Source organism: Brachionichthys hirsutus, chromosome 19, assembly GCF_040956055.1.
Source record: "Brachionichthys hirsutus isolate HB-005 chromosome 19, CSIRO-AGI_Bhir_v1, whole genome shotgun sequence".
NCBI lineage: Eukaryota > Metazoa > Chordata > Actinopteri > Lophiiformes > Brachionichthyidae > Brachionichthys > Brachionichthys hirsutus.
The window spans coordinates 11,378,154-11,394,540 of NC_090915.1; the positions used below are offsets into that span (position 1 = coordinate 11,378,154).

Genomic DNA, 16,387 nt, shown 5'->3' on the forward strand with positions numbered 1-16,387 from the left:
AAGGACAATATTGTACTCGTGTGATTTTGCTTTTTTTTGTTTTGTTTACTTACTGTGGTAAAATTTGATAGAGAAGGTTTTCAGCTTTCCTCTTCTCCTCTAGGTAGGCCTGCGTTCGCTCCTCCACCAGGTTCTCCAGGTTATTAGCATACTGCTCCATCCTGGACAGCAGGTTGTTAAGAATACTGGTGCTGCCCTCCCTGTGGAAAACACAGAGCTGCATTTAACACTCAATGAATCCACTTGTCAGAGCCTCGTCCAGAATGACTCCATCCTACAGAGACCCAACAATCCCCAATGAGCAGGACCACGGCGACAGCGGAGAGAAAAGTGCCTTTTTAGGTCCTCATTATTCATCGTTTAATAAAAGCGCTGTGTTTTTTCATGATTTTATCTGCCCTCCCCATCTGTAATAATGACTCTGCCATCAAGCGAGTGACTGGGATGTAGGAATGCAAGGACTTTAAATGGGCAGGAAAAATTACTCCAATTAGCCAAAGTTGCAAAAAAAACATTGAAGTTTATTGTACAAAATGCAATTAAAGGTGCATTCATTCATGTCATAAATATTTCTCTCACAGATAAATCAGTAAGTTAATCTGGTTAAAGAGCTGGTTTATTATAGTGACCGCTCTATGATGGAAGCAATTATTATGATGGCCTGCTATGTTACAAAAATAAAATCCAGACTGGATTAAAATGAAGCTCTAGAAAAAAGAAAGACCAGAGTTTATCGCACCGCTCGTTCTCACTGTCGATGAAAACAGCTGTTCTCATAATAGCACATCTCATTGTTAGCCTGTCAACCTCTGGCTGGCTTTGTAAAACTGATTCTGCCACTGTTATGCACATACTTCATCATTTCAGGCTCAGCAGAGTCAACAGCCGCCACCGCCACCACCACCACCACCAGGTCCATGCTGGCTTTATCTCCCTGCTGCTCAGGGCAGATACCTTCAAATACTATCCTATAGAGTCTAATCATCAAACACCCTCTGACAAACAAATACAGCACTTCCTGCTGCAGTAGAAAATGTCTTTACTTCCCTCGCATGAGGAATTATTCTGGAGGAATGCACTGAAAAAGTCTGGATCCAAAAATCAAACACAAGCATTTTGTTCAAATGGTTTTGGTCAGCGAGATGACATCATTTTCTCAGACACAACTCCTCCAGACATTAGCACCGCCGTTCCCATTGGTGGAGCAGCGCTGACCAAGACAAGTTCAATGGCAGTGTAAAAATCTCCTCATTCATGATGTGACTGGTGTGGCTTTCTCTCCACGACTATTTATAGCTCTACTTCATATTGGTAAAACATGACAAATCCCTGCTAAGGGATTGGGATTCAGGCTGCTGATTGGTTCGGTCAGGCTAAACAGACTTCCGCAGGGAGATCAGGCCCGACTGAGTAGCAAGCTAATCTTTGTATCTTATTGTTTAGTATTGATCACATATGCAGATCAGACGTCGTTATCTTAAAGCAGAAAGAAAAAAGAGACTCCAATCAACTGTATGAGGTCTCCATTTAAGTCTGTGCTATATATATATAAGACGAATAATGTGTGTGTCTCTGGAGGTTTCTACATTCTTACACACACACACACACACACGCGTGTACAGGCATGGACTCCAACGGAGGAAGACGATGACTCATTTGCACCGCTGTAGTGACTGAATGCTTGCGTGTCTCCCACACACACACACCCACATGTGGTTTAACTTTAAAGAACAAAACATCAAAAGGAGACACCAAAGACGTTCACAGCACCGAAAATATCAGGCATCCATATTTGTCCATCATTCAGCCACACTAACAGTGCAGAAGGTGCTTGTCTCCATGGCGACAGAGACGCCTAACAGATGAGAGATTCTTTTCATTCGTGATGCTATTCTGAACGTTAAATTTCAGTGTCAGCATTGCCACCGGGCATCCGTGAATAAAGCACTTTATATCGGAGCTTTGCAGCCATAAAGGTGCGTTTGGACCGCGACCAGTCACCAGCCGTGAAACCGGGGTCAGTGGGAAGCAGGGAGGGGGCCGTCGCTGCACGGCCGCTTACCATTAACACTTTAGTTCCAGTAAGAGGAGTGGAAAGGCCGATGGAATCTGGCACCGTTTGGGGAGAATTAAATGGCTCTCAGTTGGTAGAATTCCAGCCAACTCATTTTAAGTATTTGCTAGCATAACAAAGCGGGTCATTTTAGTTGTTGAACCGACTGCCGAAGGACATCTCTCTAAGCGCAACGTGACCTACGGCTCTAAACACCTTTGTCTGGGCTGATCCTGAAAATGGGAGACGACCCAAGATCACCTCGATGGATCCCAATCAGTTTAAATAATTTAGCAGTCGTTTGAGCCAAACCAGACAATCGAGGATTTACATACTTTCAGGACATCACGGCTGCCATTAGCCTGTCAGCGTGTTTGTGTCGCACTCGCATTCCTGAGGCCAAGCTGGATCCAGACACTCGCTGGAATAGAAACATTATCGACTATTTAAAACGCAGATGAAGGTGGCTGTGGAATCTTGGCAGAGGTGCATGTGCTCCCTGAGTGCTTTCTGGTTTATAAAGTGCCTAAACATGTTTGAGGAAGACACATCCTCTGCAAATCCATGGACTGATCTGCTCGCTGCTTCAGAAGAACACAGTTGAGAATGAAACGAAACCACGTTAGCGTGTAGCACAACGTTTCAACGCTGGAATGCGGTGATTCGGGGCAACCTGATTGTCCGCTCCCCGTCTGCTCTGCTGCAGCATTTCAATTTGAAAACCCTACATGTCCGCCGCATCCTTCAAGCTCAAGCTCAGACACGCACACCAAAAATAACGCCTCATCCGTCACGTCATCTCAACAAAAGGCATTTACCTAATGAAAATAACCGGCACACGTGCACTAACATATGGGCCTGTGCGTGCAACGCGGGGCGGCGCATTGCGTGCAGCTGTCAAGAACATCCCTGAGTGCTTCTGAGGATGTCAATCGTAGCCAGCGCTGGAGTCCAAACCACAGCAAATGGAAATGCTATACATCACTGGGCTCGTCAGCTCCCGACACAGATCTGTTCACACATTCCTCCAAACCACCTGCGTCCAGTTTACGATGCCGCCATGACACGTTTGAGCAGCTGTCCTGCCGAGGTGCATCACTTGATGCATGAAATGCTGCATCCGCATCTTTTGTGTGTGTGTATTGGCTTTCGTTGAGGTTCGAGGGTCAGTCGTCACTGCACACGGTAGAACTGCAGCTTTGGATTTCACAATAAAACGGTCCATGAATGAGCGAGTTGTTGGCATCTCACTGACAGAGATGATGATGCTGTTTGTCTAAAAAAAAACCTTAAAGGCTCTGTAACATAATAATGAACAAGAAAAGCACTCAGAGCACAGACCTCCGCCAAGTAGCTCGTTCCCCTCCTAACTGGATCTACACCGTCCGCATGGTGATCTGGATCATGATTGAAACGTTCTGAATTGTTCTTGGTATCTTTATACACCAACCATGAAACGTAAACGTGAATCAATGTTGATTTTTGAATCCGCAAATGAAGTTTTAAATGTTAAAATTGAAAATATTTTCCTGACCTCATTCTGGATCAGATCCAGAAAACATTTTTTCATGATGGTTCATATCGGACCCCTTTATGACTGCGATTTTTGGTGAGTGAATTGAATGCATATTTTACAAGACATGATATTTGAAAAAGCCTCCATTATAAGTAAATGGGAAAATCCAGATTTTGTTTTTGTATCGTGACAGTATCCACAATCCAGATCCGACCCTACATGATTGTGTCAAATTCCATAAACTTCCTCTCTCAGCTTGTACCGTTAGGGGTCGCCACAGGAAATCGACCTTCAAATTCCTTAAACAAAGGTCAGTAATCCACCGAGATATCGAGGAACACATTTTGAAGCTCCATTGACTGCAATGGTAAAGAACATTTCTAAGTGATCCAGAATCCAGGCTCTCTTTTGGATCATCACCAAAATGTAATCATCTGTTCCTGGTCACATTCCCACATTGAACAAGTCATCAAGATCCATCTCTAACTATTCGGGATATATTGCTAACCGACAGACAGACATGTCCACGCTATCGTGGCTATGTAGGTCACATGGAGACAACAGCTAGCTATGAATGGTGAGGTCAGGCTGTGTGTCCTCCTACTTGTTTCCAGAGCCAGTGCAAATAGCTGCTAACGAGGACCACCTGAAGGTGAGGTCAGTCGGTGCTTCTCTCCTTTGAGATAACACAATCATCTCCCCGTGATTGCCACTCTCTGTTCCAGGAATGAAAGAATGTCAGATGACCCTGTTTGCTGATAGAGCAGGAGTAGAGTCTCCCCTTCATTGCTCAACATCACAAAACAGAATCACATGAAAGCAAAGTGTGGTATTCAAAATAAAGGCCCGATTATGTGGGATGTCTTTCAGGTGCTAACAAAAAGGTAAAAAAAAAGAAAAGAAATCACTATTGGACCATAAATGTATTCCTTCACCAAAAGCACATAATATTCATGTCAACTCTTGCAGAGCACCTGCAAATATATTCTGCATTTCTCTATAGAAATTAAATGCAGTTCTTCTGGGAAAATACACATGACACGTCACATGACCATGTCACGGGGGCCTGCTGACCAAGACAACCACCTTCCATGCAGAGAAAGCACAGATGTTTTTATTTAAACGTTCAATATTGTTTTGTTTTTTTCTTTTACAGATTTGGGGGAAATCTCAGGTCATCTGGTGACCCTCCATTGAGGTTGATGCGCGTTTGCTTCTGTTTGGTCCAATATTCTACGGCTGCACATTTAGAACAAACATTTATTCATGCACATTTCCTTTTTAGTCATCTTTGATGTCTTGAATAAAAATCCTACCCTCAAGCAGCCAAGTTATTTTACTGTAGCGCCTCATTTTGCAACACTTTTCTTAAAGTCAGATATATGATCTTCACTGTCCGTCATCATCGATTGTTTTTTAGCGTCACTTTGGGCTTTAGACGCAAGCCAAGGCCTTTTCAACAGTAACTCTTGTTGCGCTGGGTCTGCTAGCCATGGCTCGCTGCAAAACAGCGTAGTGAATAGAAGTGGAAAACTGCAATAAAATAAAAGCCTATGATGTAAATAACACCCATATCTTTCCAGGGTCATAACTGACCCCACACAACTTGCCATTAGCCGTGCCAATTCCTGTAAAAACTATGGAAAGTTGTCGGGATATGATTGACTATTTCATGGCAGGAAACATTTTTCCAATTTGAAAACATCCCAACGGCCCGTATAAATATACGGCTGTGGTTATAAATGACCCTGCTCCGTCACTTGAAGGTGAAAAGCGCTGAAAACATGATGTTCCTAACCACCTTCTTTAAATGAGGGCGAAGGTCCGATGTGAAAACTGCACTTTCTGCCAGAGTCAGAACGGTTTTGGTTCTCTCTGTTCATTGTTTCTCTCTCTCTCTCCCACTGGTCTAATGTGGGCCGAGCTCAGTTGAAAAAGTCCTTCTCTGCATCAATCTGGATGCAGCACCATGTAAATCAGAATCTGGTGTCAGCCGGTGGATCCATCGAACACCCACACGGTTCTGATGAAGCACGTTTCATGGACATTCGATTGTTTAACTTTTATCCTCCTCATACAATAATACAGCTGGTGTCTTTGTTCCTGTCTCTCCCTCTCTGTCATTGTCTTTCTGTCTTTCTTTCTCAACGGTGAAGACAGATGGCCGCCCACTATGAGTCTTGGTGGGCTTATTCAAGGTTTCTGCCTGTTCCCAATGCCAAGATTGATTTGCAGGCACACTGCCTGATTGTCTCTTTATTTGTGGGAGGCCATAATGCCGTTTAGGCACGCGATTGTGCACGTCTCTCAGTCTCCATCCACCTTGCATCATCTTGGAAGCCCGGACAATTAAATATGTTTCTTAAAGCATAAATCAACCGCGTAGTAACTACATCTTGGTTCGTAGTTGCCTCGTTGCACAATAAGCGTTGCAACGATGCCATCACAGGAGAGTGTTAAAGCACAGCCTGAACTGTGGTGGTTCCATAGTGGCATCCAGGGTCAGCGGACAGTTTGCTTTCAGGCTATTTTTATGCTTTAAGAGAAAAGCGTTATGAAACTCTAAAGAAACTCTAAAGAAGTGAAGTCCGGGTCTCACTTGTTCAGTTTGGCTACGTAGATCTTGATGTGTCCAAAGTCGGGCCTCTCCGCCAGGTCCTCGGCCCAGCAGCCCTCCATCAGGATGGTCAGCTCCTCCGAGTGGCATTTGTTGTCTGTGGTCGGGCGAAAGTAGGGCTTCTGGCCGTTCCTCACCTTCTGCACGATCTCTGCAGAGGACAGAGTAGACTCTAGTGATTTTCTTTTATTTCCATAAGCATTTGAATAAGCATTGAATATACGGCATTCTGGAACTGCAAATGAAATCAAACGTGAGTTTAAATATATTCACCCCTGATTCATCAATCATAGCAAATTAAATATTTGAGAGAGACATCCTTACCTAAATGATTCCTACACATTCCCTCCCCGTGTTATTAGCATCATCAGACAAGACCCGTAAGAGTAATTACAAGAGTGTAATAATGATATTTAAAACCCCTAAATTAGCATAGCAGCTCTGGATCTAACACATTCACACCCTGAACAGGCCACCAGGGGTCCGAGGCATTTACACAATCGGCATTGAGCATAACTGATGAAAGTCATCATACGTAAGAAGAGTTCTGCATCGTGAATTATAATGCATTAATAAGGCTTTAAACAGACATATGACTTTATATTCACCATATCGACAGACATTAAAGATGTGACTTCAAATGAAATCCCAGTTCAGGTGTATTATTGGTGCTTTTGACTTGTTGCAGAGAGGACGCCGACCTCTGGCGCTCCTGGTACACGACGCATCATCTCATCATAAATCCCAGTAAGGACTCCAGCGTGTTTTAATCATCCATACATGCACGTAATAATAATCGCGTCGCAGCTGCAAAGGACTTTTCTAAATGTGCGAAAACACGCCGGGTTCTGATCAAACAGAGACCCATTTGTCCAGCAAAGGAGGTGCGGCGCACCTGTGGCGCATGAGCAACCAGGGAACGAAATGTAATGGCTGGAAAAGGCAGCGTTGCACCAACGCCTTGCACTAAAAAGAAAGGGATATTCCAACTTCCATGTCTGAAAGCCAACAGAAGAAAGGGAAGCCTGCACATCAGAGGTTTGTGTTTAGGAGGGTCCACACAGTGCGGTCGTGAGGTTTTAAAAGTTCCTATGGCACTTGAACTCCTAATTTATTATAGGTGACAGACATCAAAGAGTCACTGACAAATGTATGTGTTTTTTTACATGTTGGTCCATTTTCTTTTTCTGTACTGTGATTGAATTTCTCAGAAAAGCTTTATATCAATGTTTATTTACACTGACAAGGAATGTTTGACTCTGTATTCCTGTCTTTGTGTGGAAGTCAACACTTTAAGCATGCGCACAAAACAGGACCCAGACCAGAACAGACCATTTTGTGCACATTTTACATTATAACTGTTGAGTTCTGCGCGTGTGCAGATTCATGTGCGACGTTGCAGTACGTTTGCGTGACGGGCCTACGTGCAAACCGTGGGTGAGATGCAGGTTCCGTTTTCAGGCGTGATCGCCAGGTTTTCCTGCCCCAGACATGTGTGCCTAGCGGGGGGGGGGGGGGGACCCTCTAGTAGCCTGACCTCACAGAGGCTCACTTTGAAACGTCAGGGAATGAAGTTCTGTCTCTTCTGTCCTTGTCAAAGGAACCCGAGACGTGGTTCTGTTTATGATCAAAAGCCGATCAATCTGAATTACGTTTCTCTTGTGTTCTCCGTGTCGGTTTGCTGCACACTTGCTGTTCAGAGGAGGCCAATGAAAGCTTTTGTGTTTACCTTTGGGACTCAGGTCCATGCCTTCCACATAGAAAGGCCCATTCCTCAGGGCTATTTCCTGCAGAATGATGCCAAAACTGTACACATCACCCTTCTGGGTCCCTTGAGGAGGATGGCGGTCGTAAATAAGCAGCTCGGGAGCCGTCCAAAGCTTCTCTGAAGAAACAACAAGAGTGATCAGGCAGCCGTAAATAAATAAAACAGTGAGCAGATGTTTCAGCAAAAGATAATCACCACTACTGGAACCGGACTTACTTGCGTAGAGTGCGTGCGAGTCGTCATTTTCGCAGGAGGAGCGGAAGCTGGCCAAACCGTAATCGGTGATTTTCAAAACAAATCGACTGTCCACCACACAATTAGATGACTTCAGATTTCCATGGCAGCCAATGTAGCTGTTGTGGAGATAGTTCATTCCCTAGTGGGGAGGAGCGTGGAGTCAAGCGTAAAGGGGTGTTCTCGCTTCTTTTTCTCCTCCGCAGCAAATCATTCATGAAAACACACAAATCCAAAACATATGGAAATAACGCTCTTTGGACAGGCAGACGCACGCTGAGGGTTTTTGAAAAGAGGCCGTGATTCAAGGGAGGAATTTCAGCAAAATTATTGTTAATTCCTTTGGGAAGGGACGGCGGTAACTGAGCGCGCTCCCGTTCGATATGTGGTGGAAATGTTGAGTCAAACATCCCTCAAAGCTCCGCTTTCTGTGCCGAGCGCTGCTTATCTGCTTCGTTGTGCATCGAGTTCTAATTAGCATGAAGAGACGCCTCTCTGGACAAAAGGCCTCTGTTAGGATGCATTAAAAAAAAGAATCATCTAAAGTACATTCATGATTAGTTTGGATTAAGCTGGAAAGAAAATGAAGCCACGCTTATGATCGTATCTCCATCCTATAGCAGCAATGCTGACTGTTTCAGCCACTGCTCTATGACAGGAAACCTTTGCACATGTTTGCACATGCTGATTTCTGCTCTCGTCCTCTGCCTCCATCACTCTCCCACCCTCCATGTGAAACCATGGCAACTAAGATATTTTTCCTTGCCTCCACAGCACACAAAGCCTCAAATATAACATTTAAAAGTGACCTTTTATTATCTGTCTTTAAAAATGCAATAAGAGGCAACACACAAAAAAAAGACGACTTTCGTGACGGCGTTAACGTGAAAGCATCCCGTGCTCCCTGGCGTTTTCTGCGCCTACCTTCACTATGTCATTGATGAGCGAGTAGCGGAACATCCAGTCCAAGTTGATGCTCTCATTCTCCAGAATGTCCTGGAAAAAAAACAAAAACAAAAGCAAATCAGAGCAGAAACCACAGAAACCGCAGAAAGAAGTAAAAAAAAAAAAAAAAAAAAAAGTTGTGTCTGCTTTATCTCCTAAACTTCCAGGAACTTCTCAGCAGCCAAAGTTTATCTTGGAACTAAATACAGAAAAATCTGCAGTCCAGATAAAATACAATCTTTTTCATCCTCGGATTCAGACTTTATCCCTGCAAGAGGCTAATGAATAACAGGAAAGCCTGCCAGTTACTGGAACCTGTGTCCAGGCTGCACACCCAGCCGCATCCCATCAGTGGCAGCTATCTGTTATCTCTAGGCGGCCTCTGCTACAAGCGGGGCTGACGAAGACCATCTCAGTTCCCCAAAGTCCCCCCCCTCCGTTTTCAGAAGGTGCTGCACGGCATGTCGGGGAGTTGACTTACTGCAGGTATTTATCATCGCCATCAAAAAAAAGACAAATCACAAGGCTACAGATAAAACGCTGCCAGCGGCGATCTCGCCACAGAGCTCGCTGTCGAGTAAATAAAGTGATCCGCTGTGTGCTTTGGAGCTCGATGGGCAGAGCTCGGTGCCAACACTGCCAGGAATAGCAGTTTGACGAGGCCGTTTCCTCTCATGCTGCTGAAGTACGCCTCATCCAGGAATTCATCTGGCTCTGCTTTGTATATTTAACTTATTAATATATTAATCATTAGGAGAAACATCTCACCTGATAGGTTCTTTAACCTTTGGAGTAAAACATGAAAGTATTTTTTAAATATATATTATTGTAGGGTGAGACATTTTTAAGCCTGTTGTCTGTTTTTTGTGTCACTCTATAGAAGAATATGTAAAGGTAGCAGTTTCTCAATTTTTCTTCTTAAATAATGTCAAAAAATTCAATTCAAAATTACAGCATTTGCAGTTAATTTTTTGAATGAGGAAAGCAGAGCCGCACTTCCAGTCTTGATTCTAAGCTGAACTAACTGGCTGTTAGCTTCATTCGGCTCTCTCCAGACTTAAAACAGTTCATGTATAATTGAGTAAAGAATGATTTGTCATGGCTGTCATGGTGGCGTAGTGGGTAGCGCCGTTGCCTCACAGACCCGCGTCCACGTGGGTTCTCTCCGGCTTCGTCCCACCTTGAAAAACATGCATCTTAGTCACACCAAAATGTCCGGAGGCATGAGTGTGTGGTTGTTTGTCTTTCATTTGCCATGTGATGAGCTGGCGACTCATCCGGGGCGTACCCCCGCCTCTCGCCCATAGTCAGCTGGGATAGGCTCCAGCGGAACCCGTGACACGCAAGGTGGATCAGCCGCTGGAGACGAGGCAATCGGGGAGAACCCACACGGGAAAACTCCGCACAGAACGGAACCAAACCCAGAAACCTTCTCGCTGTGCGGCAACAGCGCTACCCACTGCACCACGGTACCGCCCCACAGCCAGACCAGACAAATAAAACAACACAATGACTCAAATGGCGTTTTGACCACAAACTTTAAATGACCTCAGCAGAAATCTCAAACTGACTGTAAGGAGCCGCGCCCCCCTTCAGCAGTCCAGCAGCAATTCTAACAGCACAGGGGCAATAAACGGTACCTGCAGGCTGCCTCGGGGGCAGTACTCGGTTACGATGCAGATGTTGGGAGGGTCGATGCAGGCCCCGATGAACCGGGTCAGATGGTTGAACTGAACGTCTCTCATCTGAAAATAACCACACAAACATGCCGGGTAACTCTTTCCAAACATCACATTCCCAAACCCCCGTGGAAACAGAGGACTGACGGCCCATTTATACACCGTTTATACACCGTTTATACACCGTTTATACACACGGCCCAGGGAACACCGCTGCCAGCAGTTCGTCAAAATAGACTGTTTGTAGTTGGCTGCTTGGCACGGCGTCTTTTTCGCCGTGTTGAGATGCATTCCTGCTCAGGGCACCCGGCTGAAACATGGGCACAAATGATCCTGGAAAGGTTATGAATGAGCCTGTGTTCTAAGGATGATTAAAAAAAAACCAGGGAGGTGTTGAGAGGATGTACGAGCAGCAACATCAGAGCAGGTGAAGCTGCTCCCCGGGTTCGCAACATGTCCTCAGAACACAACCGCGTTTATCAGACGTATGGAAGCAGAGATGTTTGCGGTCGAGTGGTCAAGAGGGAATTTGGAGAACGTTGTTCCTGAGGTTCTCTTTTGTGAGGAAGTGTGGCAGTGTTTTTTTTTTATTGAGCTGCATCCTCTTTGTGCCTCCATTCCAACCGGTATGAGATGACAGAAGAAGAAAGCCGGGGGGGGGGGGGGCTTCAAAACCAGCACGGATTTCAACAGTGGACTTTTCTTCTTTGAGAAGAGTGACGGCTACCCTCTCACCAAAACCAGGGAATGAGTAGGCCCCGTTTCCCGTTAGCCTACCCTTTGGCCTATATAACTTCCCCTGCTGCACGCTCTGGAGGAGGGGCTGGCGAATCACCGGAGGGGGGGGGGGGGCTGTAGGACAAGTGGCTAAGTTTCCACTGGCAGGCCAGTCTCTTCCCCTCCATCTGGTTGGCTTTTTCATGAGCTGAGGTTTGACAGCCGATCAGGCCTCGGGGGCGCCTCTGGAAGCTGCCCTTTCAGACAGCGGCCTCTCCCCCCCAAAAGGATTGTCGAGCTGGAAATGTCAAAAATGAAGAAAAGTGCAAAAATGTTCCCTCTGAGCTTGCCTCCTGTCCATGATCGGCCATGCATTTTCCGAGTTAATGGGATTCCCTGCTCCATATTGTTTTTGCATCGCCAAAGCAAACGTAAACGTGGGTGGATATTTGTCTCCTGCTTACGTAGCACGTGTTTGTAAAAGCCTTTTCATCAACAGCTGCTGCCAGTGATGCTGAAGAGACAGTTTAATGGTGTCAGCTCTTTAACAAGCAACATCGGATGGTAACACTTGAACAGGCTAATAAAATAAAATAAAATAAAAACCCGGTCCCACTTCCTGCCGACAAAAACATTTGGAAAAAAAGAGAGCCTTACAGTCTTTTCATCTCACGTTTCCCACGGCAACACGGCGAGATCGTTGCTATCTCAGGGAACGTGCTTCGTAAAGCAGGTGGTGCGATTGTGTGATCGACTCGCGAGGTTGTTTTCCTCTGCAGTGATAAAACGAAATAATGTCAATTCGTGTTTTTGTTTTTTGTTTTGTTTTTTTGGTGAATGCCAGAAATATTTTTTTGATTGCAGCTTGTTGAAATAAAGTTTCCCTATTATGTAATTCTCCCTCAAGGCCTCTGCGATTGTCTGCCTCCCTTCGCTCCGAGGCCGCCGTGAGCTCTCAGGAACAAAGAGCGCAGTCTCTGAGATGGCTTTCATGGCCAAATACATGAACATGCTTCCAGAGGAAGACAAAAAAGATTGTGTGTAAGCCGGGCACGGGCTGCGTCGCTGCATCGGATGCAGCAATTCTAATAACATACTGCCGTGGAGGTAAACATAGATCAGTCAGAGAGCTGTCCAGTAGGGAGGAAGGAGTGAATTTCTTTCTTTGAGCAGAAATGAAACCTGTGGAGCAAGAGCAAAGGCCCGAAACATCAAAATTCAACTTCTGGGGAACAAAAATCCTGAAGGTTTGATATTTTCTTTTTGGAACTGACATCTTGACCTGACAAAACTAATAACATATTCCTTGAACTTACACCAACGGACACCAGCGGAAACAAGACCCCGGGCACACCTCCAACAAACAGAGCGGCGTTAGCCTTCATTGGAGGCGTGCTCGTCTCAACCCGAGTCTCGCAGTCCCACTTAGATTCCCTTTGCTGTCTGCCACGCTCACGCTAAAACACACACACGGTTGCTCAAAAACGAGACGCTAGCGTTGTCCAGGTGAGGTTTGGAGCTGGGCGTCGGGCTATACCTGCCGTCTGTGTGGGAGACGTGACGCTGATCCAGAACAGGATGTGAACTCAATAAAATAGAAACGCTGCAAAGATTGGGAAATGAGCTCTTTGGAACTACAGAGGAGAGAATGGAGCATGCTTTATGTATAGCGACAATGAAAGGTTCTTCTGTAGTGGAGACAGGGAAGACTTAAGAGCTGTGAGCGTCAGACATTCTGCTGACATTCGTCTCCACCTTTCCACAGCAAGGTCTGGAATAGAGCGTGGAGCCAATCCCTTTAATCCCCTACAGAGAACCAGACCAATATTCCCGAAGCGCTGTAATTGAAAACCAGCCACGGGAGACTGAAATTGGGGTTATTTTCTCTTACTTCCAATTGGAAAGCTTCCAGCAGCACTTTGGACCTACTGTAGATACTTTGGTGCCTTCTTAAGCTCAAAGATATATTGGATGAAAAAAACTGATCTGAAACACAGGCGCCAATCATTGTGCTTATGATTACAAATAACCTGCAGTGAAATCTGGTTTTTCTTCTTATGACATTTGTGACTCATGACTATGTAGAGTTAAAATTATTGCATTTGAAAGTAGTAAAGCACTCAGAGAGCGCAGACCTCCGCCAAGCAGCTCGTTCCCCTCCTTTTTGAATCTACACCGTCCACATGGTGATCTGGATCAGCACCAAAAGGTTCTAGATTGTTCTTGATATCTTTATACGGCAAATATGAAAAGTAAAAGTGAATCAGAGTTGATGTGTATTTTTTAACAGATTTTTGATTTTTTTCCTGACCTCATTCTGGATCAGAACCAGAAGACCTTTTACATGATTGTTCATATCGAACCCCTTTATGGATCTGGCTTTTTTTGTATCCAGACAGGTATCTGGATCGCTCTAAAAATCTTATGGGATGTAAACCAAACTTTTCATCAGGATCCATCCTGCAGTTTTTCCCTAATCTTGTTAAACACAATTTGAAAATTCTGACCGTATCCACAATCTAGAGCTGACCTGGATGAGCCCCCACCCTACATGACTGTGTCAAATTCCATAAGAACAAATGGACAAGAAAAAAATGGCGCCTCAGCGGAGGTAAAAAAAAATACCCCAGAAAGATAAAGATAAATACAAATATACAAATTGACAAAACAAAAGTCCATCAGACATCTAACATTATCACTTACGTGTTTGAGCTCCAGTAAAACCTGTCTGGTGAGCTCGATCCTCTTCTTGTTGACATGTTTGATGGCCACCAGGTTCGCCTGTGTGCAGCATGAGAAGAGCAATAAATCCAGTATCGACAACAATAACATTATAAATGCCCCTTAAGAGGCCATAAAAGAGCATAGGATGCACTATGGCCGTGAACAGGAGGGAAAACAGCAACAATATGCTGCATCTACAAAATGCACAATAGGGCCGTGGAAATGAGGGTCTGGCAGCTGCATGGGAGACCTACGTCCCTGCAGGAGGACAAGGATCGCACCAGTAGGCTTGATATACGACAATCAAAAAAGAGAGAGGAGCAAGGCGCATATCTCCGAGGCTCAGACCGGAGGGAAACGCTTTGGGACAAACTCAGAAGAGCAATCGAGTCCGTGTCAGAGCTTTGAGTTCCATTTACAATAAGAATTAGTAAAGCAGCTGCCTGATGGTATAAAACACACAGCAAAGGTTGTTTCCCAGTGTCTGCAGGGTCCTGAGGTCAGTCAGTGGGGGGGGGGGGGGGGGGGCATAATTCAGAGAGCTCTTAATGCCACATTTAAATGCACATCCTATACTGGCCAACAACTTGACGTCCATGTCCAGACTGCGAGGTGGGAGGGCAGAAAGATGAGAAACATAAAAACACAGCGCACCCATTCTGCAGCTCACATGAAAGCCAACGGCAACCACCTCCAATCGCCCACGCTTTCCCTTCCTCTCTCTCCTCTCCAGCTTTCTCTGCTAGCGTGCTCGTGTGTGGGGGTGCGGCAAAAGGAGCGCGCAGGAGTCGAAAATGTCAGAACTCGCTATAAGCCTTACCTTAAAATAGCCTGTCTTTGCGAATAGTTGATATTTTCCATGGGCAGTTATCAAGGAGCCGTAGCTGGAGCCTCTCTGGGAAGGCGGAGAACAGTCAGTCAGCCGAGCGGGAATTAGGAAGACGAGGATTAAATGTTGGTTATTCTAAAGACCCAATCCACTTCATTGGTCCTCCTCAGGAAATATCTGTCACTGAACAGCATTACAATTTAATTTCTCTCATATCCAACCGATTTATTCTCAGTATTAATACGAACGACTCGAGTCCTTTGGGCAAATATCTGCAGCGCACAGAGGGAATAAAAATCAGGTGGGCGCTGCATACAGCCGGAACATTAGTACAGAATGCAAATACTAGCAGCACACTGGAAAATACATTGGTCTGGAAAATTACAGTGTCCCACACACACACACACACACACACACACACACAATCTCACCAATTGGAGCGAAAGCCCGTAATGAAAAAGGTGTGTGCATGCATGTGCTTTCCATGAACGCTTGCACGTGTGGGACGAAGCACAACCCGAAGGAGACGCACATTCTCCTCCACACACACACACACGGTGCCCGGAGCGTGGAGAGCGTGACGAGGAATCCTGTGCGTGAGGGCCGAGGCCAGACTGAGGCTTATTTTAACAGTCGCTCAATGCTCGTCCGCCACCGCAAAGCTCAGCCGTCTTCAGCAAACCACCGGGAAAGCTTTCAGGAATGTGCAGACTAACAAAGCACTCGGATTCTCTCCGGGCCGCGTGTTTGCTTCTCCGACTGCGTTTTGGATACGTTGCACACGGCGTATTAGCAGGATGAGGTTACACGTTGAAACATTGGATTTCTGGTGGGTCCAGCTTTGCTTTTGCTCGACTGAGCGCTTTGAGTCGGTGGAACACAGGATCCGAAGGGAAGGTCCGGCTGCCGGCTTTAATATGAAAGCGCATGTGTGTCACGTTTGGTTTTTCTTTCTGACAGTGACGGGCTGCATGTGAAGCTGCCGCGGCGCCGGTTGGTCATCATCTCACCTGCGACAGGGTGAGCCGACTGCCGGCCCGTTTGTGGTATTTATTGGGGCTCTCGAACTGGAGGTCCTCCCAGCGAATCCTCCACAGCATTCCAGCCAGCTCTTTCTCCAGCTTCAGTTTCCTGCAGAAAGGAAAACATGCAGGTGATGAAGAAAAGGACGGCGGCTTTAGCTGCTACACAAAGGAGCGATGAGACATTTATTCCATAAAAAAACTAAAAATAAGAATTATTAGAGTTGCTCATTAGTCAAATAAATGATGAGTGCACTGAAGGAAGAAAATTTTACCCGCCAAT

At 45.5% G+C, this 16,387-nt stretch overlaps 1 protein-coding gene across 1 annotated transcript in view; it reads right to left on the minus strand.

Moving 5' to 3' along the window:
* npr2 (natriuretic peptide receptor 2) overlaps positions 1-16,387 on the minus strand; it is a 41,186-nt gene that overhangs the window by 7,225 nt on the left and 17,574 nt on the right. Inside the window, exons 8-16 of the mRNA XM_068752649.1 lie at positions 16,093-16,213; positions 15,074-15,148; positions 14,233-14,310; positions 10,774-10,878; positions 9,113-9,184; positions 8,171-8,330; positions 7,916-8,071; positions 6,169-6,337; positions 54-200 (exon numbers count right to left, since the gene is read on the minus strand). Coding sequence (XP_068608750.1) covers positions 54-200; positions 6,169-6,337; positions 7,916-8,071; positions 8,171-8,330; positions 9,113-9,184; positions 10,774-10,878; positions 14,233-14,310; positions 15,074-15,148; positions 16,093-16,213 — 1,083 coding nt within the window. The remainder of the gene's footprint in view (positions 1-53; positions 201-6,168; positions 6,338-7,915; positions 8,072-8,170; positions 8,331-9,112; positions 9,185-10,773; positions 10,879-14,232; positions 14,311-15,073; positions 15,149-16,092; positions 16,214-16,387) is intronic.